At 49.5% G+C, this 26,921-nt stretch overlaps 1 protein-coding gene across 2 annotated transcripts in view; it reads right to left on the minus strand.

Annotated features, from left to right (window-relative positions):
• Positions 1 to 26,921, minus strand: part of SLC24A3 (solute carrier family 24 member 3) — a 654,625-nt gene that overhangs the window by 50,640 nt on the left and 577,064 nt on the right. For both annotated transcript variants that reach the window (XM_066234658.1, XM_066234657.1), the window contains 2 exons: positions 20,255 to 20,329; positions 5,662 to 5,687 (listed from right to left, as the gene is read on the minus strand). In XM_066234658.1, coding sequence (XP_066090755.1) covers positions 5,662 to 5,687; positions 20,255 to 20,329 — 101 coding nt within the window. The remainder of the gene's footprint in view (positions 1 to 5,661; positions 5,688 to 20,254; positions 20,330 to 26,921) is intronic.

A 26,921-nucleotide genomic window follows, 5' to 3' on the forward strand; every position in this document is an offset into this window, starting at 1 on the left:
AAGGCTATTTTTTTTCACACCTTCATGTTAAGCTGTGGTATTGGATTGTTCATACTCATCCTACCCACCATGTCCCTCGGAAAGACTGGAGGTAAGTTTCTTTTATTCTTTGTCTTGTGAAGTTAAGATGTTGTGTATGGTGGGGGTTTTCTGCACTTGCTGAGAATTCTTGGGATGCTTTGGAAATGTGACTTTGCTTTAATGATCTCTTTGATTTGCTAATGACCTCTCTTTGCCCTATAAACAAAGCAGGTTGGGGAATGGAGCTTTGCTTTCTGCAAGCTATCTCGCGTTACAAAGAGACCTCCCAAGCCCATCCTTTTTCTCTAAACCTATTTTCTTAATTCCGTGCTGTTCCCACTCAGGTCCTGGATTACCAGACGCGCTGGTTCGCAGCACCAAGCAGGTACCCCCACCTGCCCCTCAGTTCATCTCTGTAGGGTGAGACTGCTTCCAAACATCAGTTTTCAGTTGCAAAACTGAACATGGTTCTATCTTATTGAAACCAACACAGATATGGCATCAACTTAATTAGGAGAACTGAGGTTTTATTCACGGCATTCAGTTTGAAGGCAGGGATAGCCATGATCTGAAAGATGTCATGTAATTGCTTAGACGCATTTTAATAGACGCAGTGAGGGGTCACCAGAAAATGAACCAAAACCAATGAGATATTTCTCGGTTAAATTAAGTCCAGCACTTTCTAAATACGCATATTTATATTCTCCAATTCTTTTAGATCTTTTTGACTTTTCACTCAAAGCAAACCCTTTTATTGCAAGATTCAAGTACGGTTTTCTTCTGTCCTGGTTAGGGTTGCCCATGACATGGGGTTCCCTGCTTCTGCTGACACTCCAGGTTTGCTTTATTGCCACCCAGACCCCGGGCTCGGCCAGTGCCCCCTCCACAGGAAGCACGCCAGCTCACTGCGGTCTCTGTGCTGCTGAGCCTCCTCTTCCCTCTGCCTTTGGTCTGACTGTTTGATGGTCAGCCCTGGCTCAGTGTTCTTCAGGGTCCCTCCCCCAGTTCCCCTCCTCAAGTGCTGTGCGTGTCTCCAAATGACCCCTTCATTTCATGTACATCATCTGACTCCCCTCCAGCCCAGAGAGCTCCAAGGTCAGGGCTCAGTTCAGTTCTGTGTCTAGTTCCGGGACAGAGCCTGGCATCTGGAAGGTGCTTAGAAAACCGTTGTGGACTTGGACTGGCTCTGCAGGCAGACCTTGAGACTCACACGGCTGTACCCCTTCGTCCCCACCCACGCCTCCCGACCACAGCACCCCCGCTGCCCTCTGAGGACCTGGTCCTGTGGTAGGATCTGGGCTTGTTTCTTCCCCTCCCGCAAACTTCCGTTTGAACCACTCCACTGGCCCTGATCCTCCTGCCAAAGACTGTTTTATCCCCGTGTCAGAGGGCTAGTCCCTGTTCTTGCCTGACGGGCATGGCCCCAGTTTCCTAACTGTGGTCCAGACCAGCAGAAGCGGGTCTCCTGGTTGTGTCTCCAGGCTCTCCTTTCTCTCCCAAAGGTACAACTTGAGCCTCAACGAAGAAATGAAAGCACCATCTTGGATTCTTTAGTTTCCTTTTCAGACATTCAGATGCATTGGAGACACGAACAGACTCTTTCTGCAGCATCGTGGGCTGAGCTGAGCTGTCACCAACATCCCTAGGCCTCGCTCTGCAGGCTGAACGTACCTCCCAACAGGTGATGCTTTCTATGTTCAAGGTCTTTGCGGCAGGTCCATAACTGAGGAGCATGCAGTGGACATTCCCCTGCCTTTTGCCTGCAAATCAAACCCCACTTTGAGGCAGCAAATAGGGACCCCTCAATCTCAAGGAGGGCGGGGCCACTCCCAGGATAAATAATAATTCCTCTAAAATTATAATTCTATACTCCCTGGCTGCTTAGTGGTTAGGGCAGACCTAACTGTGACCAAAGAGACACAAGGTAGATAGGTGTTGAATTAAATGCCATAGCCCCTTCATCCTCCTTCTTGCCTTCAATCCACACTGAATGGCTGGAATGGCAGCAGCCACGTTGGGACCATTAGGGAAAGGCCAGGAGAAAAGCAGAGCCCTTGCACACTGACATCTGGGGCACTTGTTATGTAAGAAATATAAACCAGCATTTCTTTACTGTGCTGTAGTGGTTTTTCTTATTACCCACTACTAAAAGCCTTCTGACAACCACTTCTTGGCTGAAAGTCATTTACTGCAAATGCCGCCTCATGAATTGTCGAAGATAAACTGTGTATGACAGAGGCACCTTGACCTTGTGCGTCTGTAGTTGACGAGAGGCCCTTCCTCCTAAAAAGTGCTGTAGTTTCATATTAAACACGAATGAAATTAGTCTCCTTCTGAAGGTTTGGAGTAGACTGGTTACCTTCCTTGAAGCCTCTAGACCAGCGGTTCTCAACCTGTGGGTCGCGACCCTGGTGGGGTCGCCTAAAGCCATCGGAAAATACATAATGCATATCAGGTATTTACATTCCGAATCATAACTGTAGCAAAATTACAGTTATGAAGTAGCCACCAAAATTATTTTTTGGTTTGGGGTCACCACAACATGAGGAACTGTATTGCGGGGTCACGGCATTAGAAAGGTTGAGAACCACTGCTCTAGACATTCTGCAAGGTTGTGGAAGGGATGGAATTCACTGTTTACAGTATTATTGAAACATTATGTGCTTTCAAGAGAGTAATCAACTCTTAGATACACCGTTCTATCAAAATAAATGCTCATGGTTGGCTGGATAAAAAATGTATGAGATGTGGACAGTGAAAATCATTTTAAAGTTCAATATAGTTCATGGTCAAACGAGGAGCTGAAATCCCAAAGCAGTTGTGGGCCAGCCGCACAGACTTGAATTTTTCAGGCTCACTCACGTGAAAAACGCTCTTCATCAGCCCGGCTGCATAACAACAGCAATTACGTAACAGGCCGGCATCTGAAAATCGCAGGAGCCCCCAGTTCATTCTGGCAGCTGTGCTGTGCCTGAGCTACCACTCGAACCCACCCCTGTCCGAACAGAACATGCTGGGGAACCCGCAGCTCATTATTCCGCGGCCTCCACCCCCTTCCTCGTGATTGACTGACCGCAGGCTTGCTGCTCAGGCTGAGGCCCTGATGACTTCCGAATTCAGACCCTTCTGCACAGGCTCAGAGTTCTACCTGAGGATGGGGTCACCGGATATCACAGGGGGTTCAGTGCTCGGAATGAAGAGGGAATAGACTGTCCTTTCCTTGTTCTCTACCATGTAAACTATCCTAGAAGATGCTTTTTTAGGGCAGGGACTGAAATAGGCTCATCAGGAACCTGCTTTCACCTCCCTGGTTCCAGCAACAAGGCAGGGAGATGTGGGACAGAGTGCCCCAAGGCGCCCCATGACCGATAGGCAGCAGACCACTCCCGGGTCTCCTTTCGTAAGGTTTTTCACACAAAAGCAGCAGAAAGGTTCCTGAGATCAACTGTGATCATAATTTGTTTGTTTTTATGAGAGCAGCTACATGGAGCAACATATAAGCACCTATGTTTGCTAAGGCAGAGTGGTGCTGTGCTAACCATGCCACCAGATGGAGCAAGAGTGCATCCGAGGTTTCTTCTGTGGCACTTAATCCCCTGGGACTAGGGAAATGTCACCACTCCATTTGGTGACAATGTCGAGGTGGGTCCCACAATAAGGTTCTCTCTGACTTCTGACCTCTGACTTGATGGGCTCCTGGGTATCTCGATCCTGTTCAGCCTGTTGATCACTGTTATTTAAAGAGGACCTCCTTCTTGGTCCTGGTGGGTTAGCTCAGTTGGTTAGTGTGTCCATTCAAGAGGCTGAGGTTGCCTGATCAGGCGGTGGTGTAGTGGATGTGCAGTGGATAGAGCACCAGACTGGGATGCGGAGGACCCAGGTTCGAGACCCCAAGGTCGCCAGCTTGAGTGCGGGCTCATCTGGTTCGAGCAAAGCTCACCAGCTTGGACCCAAGCTCACTGGCTGGAGCAAGGGGTTACTCGGTCTGCTGAAGGCCCACGGTCAAGGCACATACAAAAAAGCAATCAATGAAAAACTAAGGTGCCGCAACGAAAAACCGATGATTGATGCTTCTCATCTCTCCGTTCCTGGCTGTCTGTCCCTGTCCATCCTTCTTTCTAACTCTCTGTCTCTGTAAAGGTTGAGGGTTCGATCCCGCCAGTCAGGGCACATGAAAGAATCAACCAATGAATGCATGAACAAGTGGAACAACAAATTGATGTTTCTCTCCTTTTAAAATCAATCAATAAAATAAGAGGACCGCCTTCTTATTTTTTATGGGTCTATATAGACGTTACCTGTCTTAAGCAAGTTTTCCTGGTTGTCTCCTCTTTACCCTTCCTGACAGACAAGAGAGCTGAGCTGGCAGAGCACTGTAATACCCTGGCACGGTATTTAACAGTTATTGTCGGTGAGATAAGTCCCCTTGCCCACCTCTGAACTCTGAGAGTCATAGAGATATCCCGAGACACAGAGTTGTCACTTTAACAAGGTGATGGCATTCATTTTGCTGACAGTGAAGACTGGTGAACTCTGTATCTCATTTTCTAGCTCATGCGTAGCTTTAAGTAATCCAGTGCCACACCTATCTGTTCCTAAGATGTTACTTCACGTTACTCTATGCCTACAGAGCAAATATTTAAAAAAATGTAACAAGAATGCACAATACACCCAACTTCTATTTCCATTTCAAATATATTTGACTTGCTCAGAACCCATCTCAAAATGGAGATTGGGAAAGTTGGCCCAAATACAAATGTTCCTATATATTTAATTTGGAATTTTTTTTTTTTTAGAGAGAGAGGGAGAAATAGAGACACACACACACACACACACACACACACACAGAGACAGGTAGGGAGAGAGATGAGTAGCATCAATCCATAGTTGTGGCACCTTAGTTGTTCACTGATTGCTTTGCATATGTGCCTTGACTGGGGGGTTCTGGCTGAGACAGAGACCCCTTACTCAAGCCAGTGATCTTAGACTTCAAGCCAGTGACCTTTGGACTCAAGACAGCGACCATGGGATCATGTTTAAGGTCCCAAGCTCAAGCCAGTGACTTCAGGGTTTTGAACCTGGGTCCTCAGAGTCTCAGGTCGATGCTTTATCCACTGCGCCACCACCTGGTCAGGCTAATTTTAGTAACTTAAAAAAAATTATAAAAAAAAAAATCAATGACTTTCTGAGCTCTAAGACCTTCTGGAATGTCAGGAAGAGCTTGAATGGGTTGAAGGTCACTGAAGTGCCTCCATTTCTGGTTCTTGAGGTATACATGGTATGTGTAATACATCACAAGGTCTGGATACAATTTGAAAAGATTAGTCAAACCTTAACCATGGTCTAACGAATGGCTGCAGAAAGGCATAACTGAGTCACGTGATCTAAACTAGATGATGAAGACATCTAGACATTAGTTTCCCAGATAGAAGCCCACCACCCTAGCCCATGGGAAAAGATCTCTGTTCTGTGCAGCTAATTTAATTTCTTTATTGAAGTGGACAGAGGATTCCAAGAAATGCTAATTGTTCCAAACTGCCAGGACATATCCCTTTCTTCCTTAACCCCTGACTCTGGTCTTTGATATATTTGGCTTTGCAGTATAACCAGGAACATTGGAAGGGAAACAGAAGTACTTACCAGGAAACCTGTTCATCGTAAATGAACTGGAAAAAAAAAAAAGTATAGATTAGACATGTACAGACACATATGCTTTACAATGTCTGTCCTTGTTGCTAGCGCGGTGAGAACCGGGGCTGGGCTGGCCTGGGCCACAGAGCCCTGTGGGTACGCTCCCTCTCTGCTGCTTTAGTCTGTGGCCGGTGTGAGTGGAAGCAGGTGTTGTTGGCAGACTGAGGTGGGCATGATGTGAGGAGGGGAAGCATTAGGTCATCCCACTCTTCCTGCAATTACTGTCAGCGGAGGGTTGAGAGGGAAGCAGGACCAGCCTCCTGTGGAGAGCAAGACGAATTGCGGACGTTTAGGTCTGGTAAGTCTGTGGGAGCTTGGCGGGTGCTTCCACCCGGTAGCTACCACGGGTCCCCTGTGAAATGTAAGCATGTCTCTGGGCACTGGACAGCCCCTTCTGGCTTTTATACAAGCATTTGGACCTTTTTGTACTCAACATTTTTCTTTTGGTCGACCTATATTTTGTTTCCTTAACAGGATTTATTTTCAAAGGAGACTTGACATCATAACCAGAAGTGGAGAACCAGCACCAGTTGCCACCAGATGTGGAGGGTGAGAATGAAATGCAATAGCAACAGTGACTGAAAACCCTGGCTGCCCAGGCCCGGGCCACAGGCCTGCCCTTTTGTTAAAGGAGGAGCTTAGCAAGGGTTGAGCAGCAGAAGACACATAAGTACCCAATGGAGACGTACTGATCAGTTAGGACCCAAAGAGAATATACAACAGGATGGAATTTATTGAAGCCTTAGTCATGTATTATCTAAAACCGTTCCTCATTTTTGGATCAAAATAAAATAAAATAAAATAAACTGGTCTAACTCAAGTCCTTTGACCTATATAGAAAAATTGCGTCACAGGGGACATGAAAATTTTTCTTGGGGTTGCTCAGTTTGCTGCAGAGTTGGTTATAGCAATAGAACTCAGATCTGGCCCCTGAGGTAGTGTTCTTTGCCCAACAGCACATTACTGCAACTAACTGGGTGCACCTATATTTTATTCCAGCAGGAGCCAAGGGCTGGTCACCGCTTTTTCTTTCTTTCTGCACTCACTGGTATGACTGCTTTGAGTATGATCATGTCTGAGGGCTTTTTGTTCAAGGGCAGTGGCTTATTGGGAACTCTAACGTAGAAACTTGCAGGGCAGTTTGGGTGTAAAGTGTCATTACTGCGAGGAGGTGATAAACTCAGCTAACGATGTGTTCACGGCTTCAGTCCCCAACAGTTATAATCACCATCTGTTGTGAGGGACTCAGAGGAAAGACAAAGACATGCGGGGTACAGGCCAGAGGGGCAGGGAAGGGCCCCCCACGATGATCTTGCAGGTGCAGAGAGGAATCAGGAAGGGGCACACTCTTAACTCGCTCCTTCTCAAAGACATCAAAAAAGACGGTGGCTTCATCAGGTTGGTGACTCTTGTCATTGTTATCAGAGTCAGCAGATTGACATGAGGATAAAACTGTCTAACTAGAACGGGAGGGGGATCAAGGACACGAGGGAAGCAATCACACGACTCGGGCTGGACGTTCTGGGATCCACGCCCTGGAAGGCGTTCACAGCTGCTTTTGTATAATCACGAGCTTTAAAAAAAATTGTCAAGAAATCATGGAACAGAAGAAATAGTTTAAGTTGGGAAATGTTTTCTATTAATTGAACTTAATTTAATGTCAGTCCTGGGCAGTGGGCTGGAACAATCACATCATAGCCACTTAGGAGAGCATGGGATAGCGGGGAAGAGTTTATTAGAGGAGCAATTTAATTCTCATCTACCAGGGCAGGCAGGCGGTGCTCTGTCACATGACAGAAGCTGTTAGAAAGCCCTTGTTGTGTGTGGTCTGACTGACACGTGGGGGCCCAGATCAATATACCTCTAGCTATTATTTCAGTGATCTTATCAATGAAAAAAAAATCAGAATGGGATTAATCGTACAAAGAACAGCATTTGCAGGGAGCACAATAAATCAGAGAAATAATGGGGCAAATCTGGACAACACAGAACAAGATACACAATTAAAGATGGAACATCATGGGCCCGAAGTCCAGGTGATGCTCATGGCTGGGGTGGGGTGGAGTGGGGGGGGGATATAGTTCAGGAGGAGGGCAGAGAAAGAGAAATGCAGGTGATCTCACTAGAGCAGTAACAAATGGCACAATCTGGAAACCTCCAAATAAGAAACACAGAAATGCCTCACCCCTGACCACTCAGCTGGGAGGCCTTCCTCAGCTGCCCTGTGACTAACAAGCAAACGTAGTCTGGATTGTATCACATTACTCTAAGAGGTCTCAGTGAAAAAAACGAGAGAACTCAACACAGAACAATACAATAGATAAGAGGGACTAGAAATCAGGCCTTTTCGAAAATCTAACTGGAAATTGGCTTGTTCCTGGTGAGAGAGGATGTGGCGAGGAGTTAGGAGCTGCCTCTGAGCATCTGGTGGTGTTACCAGGAGGAGGCTGACCGGATGACCGTCACTTGTTCAGGAGGGCTGCAGGTGAGGAACCGGCACTGTTCTCAGCATGTTCCTCCAGGGGGATTCATCCTTCGGAAGTGTTGGAATCAGCCTGTCTGAAAACTCTTAAAATGGTAAGGACAGGAGACTCGCACTTGATGGTTAGAGGGAGTGGAATTGTTATTTCTTATAGGTTTTATTTTACTTAATTATTTTAAGACAAGTGTTGCATACCACTTTGTATCTTCATGCTCGTGAGTTAAAAAAGAAAAGAACTTCCTCCATCCCTTAGGACAGTGGCATTACCAGGGTCAGAGACGACCTGAAATCATTTCTATGTCCTGTGAGAAACAAGAAACCGCACCCCTGTTCCACCCTGTGACCACTAGATGGCGCTCACGTCACAGTTCTCAGACTTGTCTCTCCGCCAAGGCAGCAAGGTTGAAACGAAGTCAGTTCATTAAATCTCCTGGAAGGAGGGCGAACACCTCAAGACAGACAGCTTCCTGAAGGAGCCTTCAGCTAACCCACTGCTGTCACCGGGCCAGGAGATGTTTTGGAGGCAGCTCCTGCCTGGTGTTCTGAGCTGGGGAGAGGTGGGTCCCTAATCTCATGCTGACACTCAATCCCCAGGATGTGCTGAAGTTGTGATATCTGCCGGCTGCCCTCCAGGACCGAACCACCTTTTCCCAGCTGGATGTTTGAAAACAGGCCTCAAGAAAGCGGCTGTGTGTGCTCTACTGGTTGCGTCTGAGGCCAGGCACCAGGCCCGCCCCCTGTGACCACATCGGGTGGTGCTGACCAATCTGGGGCCCCAGCCTGGGGCACATGGCTGGTGAAGGAACTCCTCTCTGACCCACCTGTGGTTCACCTAAAGCTGCTTTTAGCTTCGCCCAGAGCTTCACACGTGTTCCACAGATTAACTAAATGGGAACACACCGGAGTGAATTTGAGAAACACTATTTTCCTCCAGGCTTCAGAGAAATGATTGGGTACCATGGAAACCAGCTTTTTAGTCCTGGTGTCTGCTCTTGAATCCTTCCTAGGGAGACGGGCTGACATCACACAGGTGGATCCGTGGATGTCAGAACATCCCGGGGAACTGCTAAGGGGGTGGCGCATTCACGATGGACGAGAGGGGCAGGGACGGGCCAGGATTCCCCCAGGTGTGTGTGCGGCAGTGGAGAGGTGGGCAGGGCTCTGTGCAGGGCAGCAGGTGGCCGTCTCTGCCCTGCGTGTCCCTCCCTGGCTTAGCATACTGTAAGCTGTAACCATGCAGCAGGGTCCTCTCACTGCTGAAGCTAAGATTTTCTAGTTTGTATTATAATCACTGGCACTGTTAGAATTTTAAGTGGTGGCAGTAATAGGAAATCAATGCCATCATTTTCTTTCACGCCACTGAAACCTTGAAAACCTCTCCTCCCTTTGCTTGGAAAGAAAACTGCCCCCTCCCTCCACAGACTCCCCCCCTCCCCCCCCCCCCGGCCTCCAGCGTGGAGACTCCCTCGAATGTGCCCAAATGTGCCTGACTTCCTCGGCTTTGGGGCCAGGGTGCAGACAGCTCAGCTGAGGGCAATTCCTTCTGAGGAGGAATCAGATGGAACCCACTGGGAAGCTGCTGCCACATACCATTGAGGGTGACCCTTGAAGGTGAGACAGGATGTGGCATCAGGGATCCCTGCAGGCAGCCATGACGGGGGGTGGGGTGGGGTGGGGTGGGGGGGTGGGGGGGTGCTGCAGGGAGGTGAGAGCCAGGGGGGCAGGGCCGGGGAGGCCAGCGGGGGGAGGGGCCAAGGACAGTAATCAACATGACTCCAAGATGCCTTTTCTCCCAAGGAAAAGGCAACTTATGAAGATTTCTGGATCATTTAATATTAGGTGTCTTAATGACAGAACTTAAAGAGAGGGGGCAGTGGAAGCTATTCCCTTCAGTCTAAAGACATAAAGGTAAGTGCAGCAGACCTCTCTCTCTGATAGTGGATTGTGAGTAGATGAGGTAGAGTCGGGATAATTTATTTTAGAGGGCAGAAAGAGGCAGGTTTTAGTTGGAAGGACAACCCAAATTCTTTGCCGGGGAGGTGCAGATATATTATCCTAGACACCTGCTCTAGTAAACCTGACCTTTGGCAAATCCTTGAATTTCTGGAGCCTCAGTTTTGCCACCTGCAGATGGGAAACTTATATGGTCAGCTTGGGTAGTCATGAGCAATGCACCGGAAAACCACCGACAGACCCAACACAGCGCTCGGTCTCGTGTCTGGTGTCGAGACTGCTTGTTAAAAGTCACAGATCTGTGAGAGAGTGGTCCATTTTCTATGGAAGAATTTGCTCTCTGAACTGTGCTACCCAATATGGCAGGCACTAGCCACATACATTTAAATTAATTAAATCAAAATTTTAGTCCTGTGGACTAGCTGCATTCTGAGAGCTCACTAGCCACGGTGCCTAGTGGCCACCGTCCTGGACAGTGCTGCCTAGGCCATCGCTGGCAGCTGAGTCACTGAGTCGTCTCTTTGTCCCAATAGGATCCCTTCTAAAGGGGAGACTGCAGTGAGCCATCGAGAGAGAGAGAGAGAGAGAGAGAGAGAGAGAGCAGTGTCACTCACATGAGCCTCTATGCAGTGCCGATGCCCAGGGTGCCCTGAGGGCCTCCCGGCTGGGCCAGCGGCTCACCTGGCCCCTTCCAGGTACACGACACTCCAGAATCTGGATCTGTGAGCCCTAAGTCATTCCGAACCTGTCTGAGGCCTCTCCACTCTAAGAGAGGTTTCTCCTCTGTGAAGGCTCACATCTCTAGTCTCAAAGCAGAGATGAAGGATAAAAATAAAATATTCCTTTTAGGGCAGCTGTTAGACTGAGGATGTAATGAATCATTTGCATTTATGTAAATTACATAATTATGTAAATTACAGTAACATTTCAATAAAAGAGACTGTGGGGCCTGCTGGAATTTGGAGCAAGGCTAGGACTGGGAGGCGGAGCGCTGTGGTGGGGGTCACTGGAGCAGGTTATGGGCGGGGAAGGCGGGGAGAGGAGCAGAAGGGGGTTTAAGGTTTGGAGATTTTTTTATCAGGAGGTGCTCCAAAGAGCCCAGAATGCTCCCAGGTCTAAAAAGGTGACACCTCTCCTCTTCTAACGAGAGGCCAAAGTCATGGAGTCACCCTCCTGGTCACATCCGCTGAGGCTTCATTGCAGAGAATGTCACCCGGGCTAAAGGGGACGCTTGCTGGGGGGGGGGGGCAGGCTCTGAGAACACACATTGTACATTTGAGAGGTTATAACTGCTTCAAGACAATAATGTGCTCTAATTTCTCCCGCTGTCTCCGTGAAAAACGACAGCAAATGCACTAGAAGAGAGCACAGTGCGAGCTCTGGGTGAAGCCCAGACACCGACGGGAGCTGAGCTCCTGGTCTCTAGGTGAACTGTGAAGCTCTTTTACAGAATGGACGTGCTTGTCTCACTCAAACGGTCTTCCTTCTCGGCAGGTCCGTCTGCATCAACTTCCACATCTGCTGCTCCAGAATTCTGGTGCCGACGACTCTGTCAGCACGCCCCTGGCCGGTGGAGAGGTCCAGCAACCCTGCAGAGTAGTTTTTTTCCTGCGTTTTTCATCATCACGCCAGGGTCTTGTCCCCAGGGCTCCTGTGCTGGGGATGAAGGACGCTCCCAGGGACGCATGCGGAAGTGGCATCTGGTCTCTCTGGTCCGGACTTGCCTTCTGGGTGGGTGAGCTCCTGGCTGCGTCACCTCAGGGCCAGCAGTGCGGCCCCTGAACACTTCAGAAGCATGACAAGGGGAAGGGAGTACAAAACCCCTAGCAAAAATTAAACTTTTCAGATGGTTGGTAACTTTTTGTGGACAGAAGGAAAGGCTTTTCGATCCAGGGATTTTCAATGCCCATGGCAGGGTCCTGCGGAGAAGCTCAGTGTTTGTTATATGAGGAAGGCCTGACGGAAGTGCTTTGTTACCCTGACATCAGGGAACCATGGGACGTGGAGACAAAAAAGGTACAGCACGTGTGAGCAGCCGCCCAGCACTGGGGCATGGGACTGATGTGGGGACACCGAGAAACCCCCACTGCCAAGTGTCACTGAGTGCCCAGTCTTCTGGGTGTAAGACTGTTTCACTCCTCATGCTGGTTTTAAGTTTCCTGTGAAAGTGACCCTGAGAATGAACAGCAGTCAGGACTTCAGACGACTAAGCTGCCATTATGCCTCACTTTTTGAGAACCTCAAAACCCACTCCAGAAATGATCATTGCCAGGCGATGGAGGGATGTCTGGAGGACATGGTGTCCGACGGGATTGGAAGTTCAGTTTCCCAGAGTGCGGTGTGATGCTGCCGGTGTCGGCGTCCCCTGGCGGGGGTGGGAGAGGGTTCTGGGTACAGTGCAAACTCCCAGGTCCTGTCCCAGCACCCACTGAATGAAATTCTTTGGCTGTGCATTTTAAGTAAGCATGCTGGGCATTCCCAGTACACACTGACGTTGGAGGAACACCAGTTGAGGTAACAAGAACCAAGCCCAAGCCCCGAGGGCCCCATGACCTTTTCCATTATTTCTCAACAGTGGAGAAATGTAATTTTTGTCAAAATCACAAAACTCTAGCCTTGCCATCTGGTCTTAAATGCTGTCCACCCACAGGTAAGCATGGACTCGCTTGCTCTTGCAACTGCTGCATCTGAGGGACTTGCAGAGCCACGTCCTGTCCACTGAGCTCTGACATCTGCCCGTGCAGGTGGGCGCGAGGATGGCTTTGCCCGGAGACCTGCTTGGGCATGATGCAAACCGCTTTACTGCCTCACACATCATTAGCAGCAAGTCCAGATGAATTTGACAGAAGACAAGTTATTTCACACGTAGACCAGGAGGTGTCTATTCTGAAAACGGAGAAAGAAGCTGACTCTGGCAGATATGCTCCCGGGGGGTGGACAGTGCCACATCCGTGCCGCGGGCCATGCTGGCCTGGGCTGTCTGTCTCATTGCCTTGTTTTCCTGTGAGTGGCCCTCTCTTTCTGGAATTCAGCAAAAGTAGACAGCTGCATGCATTACATCACTCCCTGACCATGTCTCTTTGAAAAAGTGACATTCAGAAATGATCCTAAAACACCCTAAATGCAGAAGAACACAGCGCAGGCGATCAGCCCGGTGTGCACTTCTCAGGACAATGCTCGCCGCCAGTGTGTTTGACAGGTCTCGCTCAGTGAACAGAAGAGTCTTCTAGATTCGGGCTGATCATAACTTTTCCCCAGGTGACGATTGAGAACAAAAACACAGAGTCAAGTGTGTCCTCAAATCTACTAACAAGGAGCTGAGCAGCATCTTTAGGTCCAACATGGTGTCTCCAAACCCTCTGCTCCTCAGTCTCACTCTCCCAATTCTCAGTGGCCCTGGAATGAGGGGACCGTGGCTCTAACCCGAGGTCTTCACTGTGAGCTGTGGGTAGGAACACTGAGACCTGGAGAGATGGATTTCTCCACGGTCACTAGAGCTGGTGGTGTGTGTGTGTGTGTGTGTGTGGCGGGGTGTTGCACAGAATTAGAAGTAGTATCTCCCAACTCCCATTTCACTTCTTCCTGATTCACCACCCTTCTCCTGGACAGCTCAGTTGCCAAGCTGAGGCCTTTGGTGTGTCCCAACAGGTGACATGGAGCCACTGACCATTTAAACAAGAGGCTGGCACTCGCAGGTGTTCTTTGTAAAGACACCACTTGGACGGCTCTGAGGGTGGACTGTGGGGGCAGGCAAGGGAGTCCGGTAGTAGTGACACTACTCACCGCAACTCTGACCTGGGAGGAGCTGCACCAGCCCAGGCTGGAGATGCGACAAGCTTCGACTAAAACGGGCTAAGGAGGGGCACGCCAGGGAGATCTCTGTGAGAGGAGGACCCATGGGACAATTAGGCCAAATGGGTATAAGGCCAGTTGGGGGAAAGGTCAGCTAATCGTCCTAGACTGGGCGGCAGGATGGGAATGGGGCTGAAATAGAGAAAGAAGGCGAGTCTTGGGGATCAGCCCCAGTTTAGAGACACACTGAGATTGGGATGTGAGGGTGTCCAGTAGAGACACGCTGAGATTGGGATGTGAGGGTGTCCAGTAGAGACACGCTGAGATTGGGATGTGAGGGCGTCCAGTAGAGACACGCTGAGATTGGGATGTGAGGGTGTCCAGTAGAGACACGCTGAGACTGGGATGTGAGGGTGTCCAGTAGAGACACACTGAGATTGGGATGTGAGGGTGTCCAGTAGAGACACGCTGAGACTGGGATGTGAGGGTGTCCAGTAGAGACACGCTGAGATTGGGATGTGAGGGCGTCCAGTAGAGACACACTGAGATTGGGATGTGAGGGTGTCCAGTAGAGACACGCTGAGACTGGGATGTGAGGGCGTCCAGTAGAGACACACGGAGACTGGGATGTGAGGGCGTCCAGTAGAGACACGCTGAGATTGGGATGTGAGGGCGTCCAGTAGAGACACACTGAGATTGGGATGTGAGGGTGTCCAGTAGAGACACGCTGAGACTGGGATGTGAGGGTGTCCAGTAGAGACACGCTGAGATTGGGATGTGAGGGCGTCCAGTAGAGACACGCTGAGATTGGGATGTGAGGGTGTCCAGTAGAGACACGCTGAGATTGGGATGTGAGGGCGTCCAGTAGAGACACGCTGAGATTGGGATGTGAGGGCGTCCAGTAGAGACACACTGAGATTGGGATGTGAGGGTGTCCAGTAGAGACACGCTGAGACTGGGATGTGAGGGCGTCCAGTAGAGACACGCTGAGACTGGGATGTGAGGGCGTCCAGTAGAGACACACGGAGATTGGGATGTGAGGGTGTCCAGTAGAGACACGCTGAGACTGGGATGTGAGGGCGTCCAGTAGAGACACACTGAGACTGGGATGTGAGGGCGTCCAGTAGAGACACACTGAGATTGGGATGTGAGGGTGTCCAGTAGAGACACGCTGAGACTGGGATGTGAGGGTGTCCAGTAGAGACACACGGAGATTGGGATGTGAGGGTGTCCAGTAGAGACACGCTGAGACTGGGATGTGAGGGCGTCCAGTAGAGACACGCTGAGATTGGGATGTGAGGGTGTCCAGTAGAGACACGCTGAGACTGGGATGTGAGGGTGTCCAGTAGAGACACGCTGAGACTGGGATGTGAGGGTGTCCAGTAGAGACACACGGAGATTGGGATGTGAGGGTGTCCAGTAGAGACACGCTGAGATTGGGATGTGAGGGCGTCCAGTAGAGACACACTGAGACTGGGATGTGAGGGCGTCCAGTAGAGACACGCTGAGACTGGGATGTGAGGGCGTCCAGTAGAGACACACGGAGATTGGGATGTGAGGGTGTCCAGTAGAGACACGCTGAGACTGGGATGTGAGGGCGTCCAGTAGAGACACACGGAGACTGGGATGTGAGGGCGTCCAGTAGAGACACGCTGAGACTGGGATGTGAGGGCGTCCAGTAGAGACACACGGAGATTGGGATGTGAGGGTGTCCAGTAGAGACACGCTGAGACTGGGATGTGAGGGTGTCCAGTAGAGACACACTGAGACTGGGATGTGAGGGCGTCCAGTAGAGACACACTGAGACTGGGATGTGAGGGTGTCCAGTAGAGACACACGGAGATTGGGATGTGAGGGCGTCCAGTAGAGACACGCTGAGATTGGGATGTGAGGGTGTCCAGTAGAGACACGCTGAGACTGGGATGTGAGGGCGTCCAGTAGAGACACGCGGAGATTGGGATGTGAGGGCGTCCAGTAGAGACACGCTGAGACTGGGATGTGAGGGCGTCCAGTAGAGACACACTGAGACTGGGATGTGAGGGCGTCCAGTAGAGACACGCTGAGATTGGGATGTGAGGGTGTCCAGTAGAGACACGCTGAGACTGGGATGTGAGGGCGTCCAGTAGAGACACACGGAGATTGGGATGTGAGGGCGTCCAGTAGAGACACGCTGAGACTGGGATGTGAGGGCGTCCAGTAGAGACACACTGAGACTGGGATGTGAGGGCGTCCAGTAGAGACACGCTGAGATTGGGATGTGAGGGCGTCCAGTAGAGACACACGGAGATTGGGATGTGAGGGCGTCCAGTAGAGACACACGGAGATTGGGATGTGAGGGTGTCCAGTAGAGACACGCTGAGATTGGGATGTGAGGGTGTCCAGTAGAGACACGCTGAGATTGGGATGTGAGGGTGTCCAGTAGAGACACACTGAGACTGGGATGTGAGGGCGTCCAGTAGAGACACGCTGAGATTGGGATGTGAGGGCGTCCAGTAGAGACACACTGAGACTGGGATGTGAGGGCGTCCAGTAGAGACACGCTGAGACTGGGATGTGAGGGCGTCCAGTAGAGACACACGGAGATTGGGATGTGAGGGTGTCCAGTAGAGACACGCTGAGACTGGGATGTGAGGGCGTCCAGTAGAGACACACTGAGACTGGGATGTGAGGGCGTCCAGTAGAGACACGCTGAGATTGGGATGTGAGGGCGTCCAGTAGAGACACACGGAGACTGGGATGTGAGGGCGTCCAGTAGAGACACACTGAGACTGGGATGTGAGGGCGTCCAGTAGAGACACACTGAGACTGGGATGTGAGGGCGTCCAGTAGAGACACACTGAGAGTGGGATGTGAGGGTGTCCAGTAGAGACACGCTGAGACTGGGATGTGAGGGTGTCCAGTAGAGACACACGGAGACTGGGATGTGAGGGCGTCCAGTAGAGACACGCTGAGACTGGGATGTGAGGGCGTCCAGTAGAGACACACTGAGACTGGGATGTGAGGGCGTCCAGTAGAGACACGCTGAGACTGGGATGTGAGGGCGTCCAGTAGAGACACACTGAGACTGGGATGTGAGGGCGTCCAGTAGAGACACACTGAGACTGGGATGTGAGGGCGTCCAGTAGAGACACACTGAGACTGGGATGTGAGGGCGTCCAGTAGAGACACGCTGAGACTGGGATGTGAGGGCGTCCAGTAGAGACACTCGGAGACTGGGATGTGAGGGCGTCCAGTAGAGACACACTGAGACTGGGATGTGAGGGCGTCCAGTAGAGACACACTGAGACTGGGATGTGAGGGCGTCCAGTAGAGACACGCTGAGATTGGGATGTGAGGGTGTCCAGTAGAGACACGCTGAGACTGGGATGTGAGGGTGTCCAGTAGAGACACACGGAGACTGGGATGTGAGGGCGTCCAGTAGAGACACGCTGAGACTGGGATGTGAGGGCGTCCAGTAGAGACACGCTGAGACTGGGATGTGAGGGCGTCCAGTAGAGACACGCTGAGATTGGGATGTGAGGGTGTCCAGTAGAGACACGCTGAGACTGGGATGTGAGGGCGTCCAGTAGAGACACGCTGAGACTGGGATGTGAGGTGTCCAGTAGAGACACGCTGAGACTGGGATGTGAGGGTGTCCAGTAGAGACACACGGAGACTGGGATGTGAGGGCGTCCAGTAGAGACACACTGAGACTGGGATGTGAGGGCGTCCAGTAGAGACACACGGAGATTGGGATGTGAGGGCGTCCAGTAGAGACACGCTGAGACTGGGATGTGAGGGTGTCCAGTAGAGACACACTGAGATTGGGATGTGAGGGTGTCCAGTAGAGACACACTGAGACTGGGATGTGAGGGTGTCCAGTAGAGACACACGGAGATTGGGATGTGAGGGTGTCCAGTAGAGACACGCTGAGACTGGGATGTGAGGGCGTCCAGTAGAGACACACTGAGACTGGGATGTGAGGGTGTCCAGTAGAGACACACTGAGACTGGGATGTGAGGGCGTCCAGTAGAGACACGCTGAGACTGGGATGTGAGGGTGTCCAGTAGAGACACACTGAGACTGGGATGTGAGGGTGTCCAGTAGAGACACGCTGAGACTGGGATGTGAGGGCGTCCAGTAGAGACACGCTGAGACTGGGATGTGAGGGCGTCCAGTAGAGACACGCTGAGACTGGGATGTGAGGGCGTCCAGTAGAGACACACTGAGACTGGGATGTGAGGGCGTCCAGTAGAGACACGCTGAGATTGGGATGTGAGGGTGTCCAGTAGAGACACGCTGAGACTGGGATGTGAGGGCGTCCAGTAGAGACACGCGGAGATTGGGATGTGAGGGTGTCCAGTAGAGACACACGGAGACTGGGATGTGAGGGTGTCCAGTAGAGACACACGGAGACTGGGATGTGAGGGTGTCCAGTAGAGACACGCGGAGACTGGGATGTGAGGGTGTCCAGTAGAGACACACGGAGACTGGGATGTGAGGGTGTCCAGTAGAGACACACTGAGACTGGGATGTGAGGGTGTCCAGTAGAGACACACGGAGATTGGGATGTGAGGTGTCCAGTAGAGACACACGGAGATTGGGATGTGAGGGTGTCCAGTAGAGACACACTGAGACTGGGATGTGAGGGCGTCCAGTAGAGACACACGGAGATTGGGATGTGAGGTGTCCAGTAGAGACACACTGAGACTGGGATGTGAGGGTGTCCAGTAGAGACACGCTGAGACTGGGATGTGAGGGTGTCCAGTAGAGACACACTGAGACTGGGATGTGAGGGCGTCCAGTAGAGACACGCTGAGATTGGGATGTGAGGGCGTCCAGTAGAGACACACGGAGACTGGGATGTGAGGGTGTCCAGTAGAGACACGCTGAGACTGGGATGTGAGGGTGTCCAGTAGAGACACACTGAGATTGGGATGTGAGGGTGTCCAGTAGAGACACACTGAGACTGGGATGTGAGGGTGTCCAGTAGAGACACACGGAGATTGGGATGTGAGGGTGTCCAGTAGAGACACACTGAGATTGGGATGTGAGGGCGTCCAGTAGAGACACACGGAGACTGGGATGTGAGGGCGTCCAGTAGAGACACACTGAGACTGGGATGTGAGGGCGTCCAGTAGAGACACGCTGAGATTGGGATGTGAGGGCATCCAGTAGAGACACGCTGAGATTGGGATGTGAGGGCGTCCAGTAGAGACACACGGAGATTGGGATGTGAGGGTGTCCAGTAGAGACACGCTGAGACTGGGATGTGAGGGTGTCCAGTAGAGACACACTGAGACTGGGATGTGAGGGCGTCCAGTAGAGACACACGGAGATTGGGATGTGAGGTGTCCAGTAGAGACACACTGAGACTGGGATGTGAGGGTGTCCAGTAGAGACACACTGAGATTGGGATGTGAGGGTGTCCAGTAGAGACACGCGGAGATTGGGATGTGAGGGTGTCCAGTAGAGACACACGGAGACTGGGATGTGAGGGTGTCCAGTAGAGACACACTGAGACTGGGATGTGAGGGTGTCCAGTAGAGACACACGGAGATTGGGATGTGAGGGTGTCCAGTAGAGACACACGGAGACTGGGATGTGAGGGTGTCCAGTAGAGACACACTGAGACTGGGATGTGAGGGTGTCCAGTAGAGACACACGGAGACTGGGATGTGAGGGCGTCCAGTAGAGACACGCTGAGACTGGGATGTGAGGGCGTCCAGTAGAGACACACGGAGATTGGGATGTGAGGGCGTCCAGTAGAGACACACAGAGATTGGGATGTGAGGGCGTCCAGTAGAGACACACGGAGACTGGGATGTGAGGGCGTCCAGTAGAGACACGCTGAGATTGGGATGTGAGGGCGTCCAGTAGAGAGCTGCTGACGGCAGCTGGGCCTCAGGGCATCGCCGCTGCTAAGAGGACATTGTGGGGCGTCCGCACAAGGGCGGCGGTGGCAGCGGGCGCTGTGGGAAGGACGGGGCTGGCCTGGGAGAGTGGACAGAGCAAAAGGGACAAGTCCAGGGACACTGAGGATGAAGGGAGTTACAGAGGAGCCCATGAGGACAGTGAGCAAACAGCGGGGGCTCTCATGGAACCACGTAACCACAGTCGTCACCCCTGAGCATCTCACTATCAGGCGGGGGTGCTGGGCGACCAAGCAGCTGGAAGGAAGGAAGGAAGACCACCTCCACGCAGAGACACCATTCGCTCATTTGTCACCGGACACCCTACACCTGCTCCATGCAGAGGAGCCGCACGCGCACACAGCCCCAAGCAGCAGGAAGGATGTCGGGAGGGAGTTCGCGTGAGCGTCCCTCACACACTTACCACGATGAGCGCCACCACAGACAGAGTGTAGTAAATCGAATCCCTCAGCAGGCACCAGGAGGAAAGTGCCACAACCTGAAAGAAAAGGGGAGACGGACAGTAAGAAGCAGGATGTCCAGCTGTGCAAGGGAGGAAATGGAGCTCCTGGGGGCTCCACCCAGAAAGACCCAAAACACAGCCTCGTAGCTCTGTCTCCTGTCCTGCGTCAGTCAGCCTGCCAGTCAGTAGGATTTTATTAAAGGGCCTTAGGCCTATTAGCATGGACCTTCTGAAATGCCAAGATGGGATTAAACCTGTAACTATTTTATTAGGGGGAGAAGCCCATGAGAGGAAATGAGGAGGCAGTTAGGTGAGCTGGGAGTGCCATCCAACATGACTCTAGCCTGACCCTGGAGGGGGCAGGGGGAAGGTTGGATGGGTATGTCCCAGGCTGCAGGGTGGCCAGAAGGTTCAGGAAGACTGAGGGGGCCTTTGGTGCAAAGTCAGAAGGGTCCCACCTTAGCACCTCTAACCCCCATAAGAGGATAGGATGAGAGGTCTTATCCTGTGTCCTTGCCAACACTCCGGCATCCGCCACAGCCCATGCTCCTATGTGCAATGGAGACCCAGGGCTGCCCTTCAGAAGGGGCATGCATGGGCAAGCTTGATTGGCACTCTCCTCCTGGCCCTCTTCTCACCTCTAATATACACCTGGCCTAGCTGGCACCTGACCCCTGGTTTAATCAGAATTTTTAAAGATCAGTTTGCCTACTGATCTGGAGAAAATGTTTTTCTTTGGCAGTTGGGAGGTGTCCCTTTAAAGATATGACGGTCTGCTCAGCCTATGCCCAAAGGCGCATCGCTGGAGACTAAAGCAGTCTGGGAAGCTGTGTCCAGACTTCATGCAGGGGAAGGAGGCCCCTGGGTGTGATCAAGGAGGGCAAAGGGGCCAGGGCTAGCCATTGCCCAGAGGAGAGGAGGGGGAGGGGAGGAGCCACAGATGCCAGGGTATGACCTTTATTCTGGAAGAAGGGTTATTTCTCCTTGCTATGCCCTTCAAAGTCTCTTTTTGAGGAATACCTAGTATACTTTTTTGCTTTGTGGAGTAGGTCCATGTTGGCAGATCCTCACGGAGAAACTGGGGAGAGTCCATGATGCCACGTCGGAGGTGCTTACTGGGGGGTCACTCACAACCGTCTCCTGACTCCCTAGAAAAGTGTCAACTGCTCACGGCCATAGGACATGTCTGGCTGCCTTTGTGCTTGGCCTGGTGAAGTGAAAAAGGACAAAGCATATACCGACACTCAGCTGGACCAATGACAGGCACATGCTGCACCAAAGACAATAGGAAAAAGGGATTCGGGGACAAGGCAGCCTTCGGTGCCTTTTGTCTCCTTGACTGCCGTGTCAGTCTATAAAGAAAAGATCAGGCAAAGTCAAACCAGAGAAGGCTTTATGGATTCAAATAACATGAAAGATATGACTTAAATAGAACCATAAATGAATAATGAGTCCAGTCTCTTTCCATTTACACAATCTTCCACTTGTTATATGGACACTTAGGAATTTCCTGTTGCTAATTTTACCTTATTAGGTTTTGTATTTGCAGCTCTACATTACAGATGATGGAGTTGTCCTGAAGAGAACTACTGCTACCAAAATTACTTTAGAACAAATATAAAGCATTTCTCTGACCCTGTTTTCATTCTCTCATTGCATTGTCAACTCTTGGAACCTATGGCTATCATCCACCAGCTACAGAATAGATTAAATTGGACTAGATTGTTCATTTTCCAGCAGGTCAAAAAAGGTTATGAATATTATTTCAATTTATTATAATCAGGCAAATGGACTTAAAACATGTAGCAAATATAAATTCTTAATTAAAAAAAATCACTTGGGTTTTTAGTTAAAGATGGCATATTGAACACATACTGTTTCCCTTTGTTCTTTATCGTTATGCCATAACAAGATAATAAAGGGATTTAAAAAAAAAGATATAAATCTTCAAAAAAAAAAAAAGAAAAAAAAGAAAAGAATGGAATTGCTGATCAGAGCAACAAAATTTTGGAAGCTGAAAATCAGAAGAATAGCTGGTCATTCTGCTGGCAATGGGTGCAGCTGTAATAGTAGGGATAAAGGTAAACCTACAAACAGGGTAACTGAGGACTGCTCAAGAATGTAATCCCCAGACGTCCTCTGTCACTTCAAGTGGACTAGTGACTTGCCTACCCAACACCCTAACAGAAAAAAAGATACCTGGCATTTGAAGAACAAAAGTTTCAGAAACCAAAGGAGATGAAGTAATCAATAATTCAAGAAACATTTCCATAAGTTAAGGACATGCATTTTGTGAGGAAGAAGGCTTCTGAGTGTTAATCTCAAAAGACAAAACAAGTTGTTCACCAGGCACATCATTGTTAATTTTCAGGACACAGGGACAGAAAAAGGTCCTAGAAACTACTAGAGAGAGAGAGAGAGAGAGAGAGAGAGAGAGAAAGAAACAGGATTTATCCAAAGGGTCAAAAAGAGAATATTTTATTTCTGTACAGAAACACTGGAAGCTACAAGACAATTTTGAAGATACCTGGAATTTATGTCCAACCAATTATTCATGGAGAGTGAGAAATTAAAAAGAAAAATTTGTCTCAAAAAACTTACTTCCCATGTACCCCTTCTCAGAAAGCTGCTGGAAGACGTGTTCCACCAAACTAAGAGAGTAAACTGCTTGTTATATAAAAGTGTGTTATAATAAACCATTGCTCCAGATATTAAGAACCTATAATAACAATAGTGAGGAAAATTTCCAGGATAGTGAAGGAAGATCCTAAAAAGACAGTAAAAGCAGATTCCAAAATTAAACTTTTGCATCAGTTTTAGAGAATAACCTAGCCAGATTAGAGGGCAGAGGATTCAGAAGTAATAATTTCAAAAGCACAAAATTAGTAGACTATCTGATCATTCTGACCCCATGGAAAGGAGACTAGAGAGCTATGGGACCAGAACATAGAAAACTAAGCAAAAGAATGAACAGCAAAAAGGCAATTGTAAACCACAGGGAAAACACAAAGTTGTGATGGAAAGGAAGAGGACTTATTATGTATTAATCACTCAGCTATAAAACAGTGGTCACAAAGACACATTATACTAGCATGAGCATAGATTACGATCTAACCAGATTTATGATATAACTAGCTGGAGAGAATGGGGGATTGGGCAGCAGGGGCAGGTGGGGCTTAAATCAACTTAAACTCTTCTTTTCCATACTGTGAGATCATTGGAGAATGTTTAAAACTAAAAAATTCAAGCAAACTGCCATCTAAGCATGTTAGCTAGAGATACTGACTAGGTACCAAGAATTGCTAAACTAGTGAAAAGCAGTTGCCTTGGAAGAGGGGGAAACTGGTGCTGGTGGGACTAGAAGATGGCTGTGTTTCATAATAAGCCTTCTAGAGCTAATTGCTTCTTTAAGCTCTGTGCATATATAATTTTTAAATAAAAATAAAAACTAAAAATAAAGAAGGTGTTATACAAGTTATCCACCTGAATTTACTGCTGCGAGAAACAACACTTTATACTAGGTCTAAGATTGTCAAATCTAGATGGATACTGATATCTTTATAAGCAGAATAGTTTTCAATGTCTAGAGACTGTCATCAAATGTCACCTCCAGGCCCTGGCCGGCTAGTTCAGTGGAAGAGCATCAGCCCGGTGTGTGGAAACCTGGGTTCGATTCCCGGCCAGGGCACACAGGAGAAGTGCCCATCTGTTTCTCCACCCTTCCCCCTCTCCTTCCTCTCTGTCTCTCTCTTCCCCTCCCACAGCCAAGGCTCCATTGGAGCAAAGTTGGCCCGGGCGCTGAGGATGGCTCTGTGGCCTCTGCCTCAGGTGCTAGAATGACTCCGGTTGTAACAGAGCATCGGTCCCTAGTAGGCATGCCGGCTGGATCCCGATCGGGCACATGCGGGAGTCTGTCTCTCTGCCTCCCCCCTTCTCACTTCAGAAAAATACAGAAAAAAACAACAAAAAAAAAACAACCTTGCCTCCAGGTTCAGAGCCTGCACTTAGCAATACCTTTTTTCCCTATAGAACCAATTAACTGGAGGACAAATAAGAAAGAGTCAAACCAGCGAACAACCTCTTTCCACACTCTAAGAGCAGTGATTTTCAACCTTCTTCATCTCATGGCACATGTAAAGTAATTACTAAAATTCTGCGCACACCAAAAAATAATTTTTTTGCCAATCTGAAAAAAATAGGTATAATTTTGATTCATTCACAGTAGATGGCTACTGTTGTGTTGGCTGTTGTCATTTTTCTGCTCGCCAATCTAAGGGAAAAGAGGTCAGTGCCCCTGACTAAATAGTCAGGTGTTGCCTGTGTTTGCAGCATACCAGTGTGCCTGCCATGGTACATTGGTTGAAAATCGCTGTTCTTGAGGAACTGAAGCATTTTTGATCATTCTGTGGTCTCTAGAGTGAGAGCTGTGACCATGACCTCACATCCTTACCTTTCTGTGGCCACCATTCACCACAACAAAAAAGACTTCTCTCCTTTATTTTCTTATTTCTGGTTATGGATCTTTCCTTTCTTTATAAAAAAAGATCCTTTAACATTACTTGTAAGACTGGTCTACTGGTTGTACACTCCTTAAATTTTTGCTTGTCTGTGAAAATCTTTATCTCTCTTTCAATTCTGAATTATAATGTTTCTGGATATAGTATCCTAGGTTGTAAATTCCTTTCTTTCAGCCCTTTAACTATTTCCTGCCGCTCCCTTCTGTCCTGTAAAATTGCTGCTGAGAAATTAGCTGATAGTCTTTACGGGTTTCCCTTAAATGTGACTTGTTTCATTCTTGCTGCCTTCAGGGTTGTCTTTGATCTTTAACATTTGCCATTTTAGTTACAACATGTCTGGGATCTGAATCTCGTCTTAGTGTGGCTCTCTTTGGTTTCACCATATTCGGAGCTCTATGCACTTCTTCCTGAAATAGACCTGGATGTCTACTTCCTTCCCCAGATTAGAAAAGTTTTCAGCTATTATTTCTTCAAATATTTTTCTTCCCCTTTCTTCTCCTTCTGGAATCCCTGTAAATACAATTGTTAGGTCACTTGATGTTATCCCAGAGATCTCTTACACTACCCTCATTTTTAAAAATTCTTTTTCATTTTGCTGTTGTGATTGGATAATTTCCACTCTTTTGCCTTCCAGGTCTTCAATCCATTATTTTGCATTCATTATCTGCTGTCTTTTCCTGTGAATGTATTCTTCGGTTCAGTTACTGTGTTCCTCATCTCTGACTGGTCATACATTCTTTGTTACACATTCTCTCTCTTTGGTGCAGTGCTTTCTGAGCTCCTCTGTCTACTCTCAAGTTTGTTGAGCATCCTTATGGCTGTTACTTTGAATTCTTTTGCTTTTTTTAATTTTTTTTTTTTTGTGACAGAGACAGATAGGGACAGACAGGAGAGGAGAGAGATGAAAAGCATCAATTCTTTGTTGTGGTTCCTTAGTCTCGTAAGTTGTTCATTGATTGCTTTTTCATATGTGCCTTGACCGGGGGGCTACAGCAGTGTAAGAGACCCCTTGCTCAAGCCAGCGACCTTGGGCTCAAGCCAGTGACCTTGGGCTTCAAGCCAGCGACCTTTGGCTCAAGCCAGTGACCATGGGGTCATGTCTATGATCCCATGCTCAAGCCAGTGACCCTGTGCTTAAACTGGTGAGACCATGCTCAAGCTGGATGAGCCTGTGCTCAAGCTGGCGACCTTGGAGTTTTGAATCTGGGTCTTCCGCATACCAGTCCGACGCTATCCATTGCGCCACCGCCTGGTCAGGCATTAGTTACTTTGAATTCTTTATCAAGCAAATTACTTATTTTAGGTTCATTAGAGTTTTTATTCAGGGATTTTTTTCTTTTTTTTTTCTTCTTTTTTTTTTTTCATTTTTCTGAAGCTGGAAACAGGGAGAGACAGTCAGACAGACTCCCGCATGCGCCCGACCGGGATCCACCTGGCACGCCTACCATGGGGTGACGCTCTGCCCACCAGGGGGCAATGCTCTGCCCATCCTGGGCGTCGCCATGTTGCGACCAGAGCCACTCTAGCGCCTGAGGCAGAGGCCACAGAGCCATCCCCAGCGCCCGGGCCATTTTTGCTCCAATGGAGCCTTAGCTGCGGGAGGGGAAGAGAGAGACAGAGAGGAAGGCGCGGCAGAGGGGTGGAGAAGCAAATGGGCGCTTCTCCTGTGTGCCCTGGCCGGGAATCGAACCCGGGTCCTCTGCACGCTAGGGGGATTTTTTTCTTGTTCTTTCATTTGGGGTATATTATTTTGTTTCACTTTCTGTATTTGTTTGTATGAGTTAGATGGAATAACTATCTCTCTCAGTCTTGAAGAAGTAGTCTGTGTACTGTGTGTTGGATGGTTTTGGCAGTTTGGTTGTAGCTGGAGCGGGTGCATGCAGTGTCTGAAGGAGTGAGCTCTGGGTAGGGCAGCCTGGTGTGCTCCGTCTCCTTGCTCTCCTGATTGGCAGGGCAGCCTCCTGTGTGCACACGGCTGCACCCTGCTCAGCTCTGCACCCTCTCCAAGTGGTGCAGAGCCACACGCGCACAGTGGCACCCTACTCACTCCACACAGGCAGCTCTGTATGCATCCCTTCTTGCTTTAATTGTCCACAACAGCAAATATTTAT

Source organism: Saccopteryx bilineata, chromosome 6 (assembly GCF_036850765.1).
Source record: "Saccopteryx bilineata isolate mSacBil1 chromosome 6, mSacBil1_pri_phased_curated, whole genome shotgun sequence".
NCBI classification, from domain to species: domain Eukaryota; kingdom Metazoa; phylum Chordata; class Mammalia; order Chiroptera; family Emballonuridae; genus Saccopteryx; species Saccopteryx bilineata.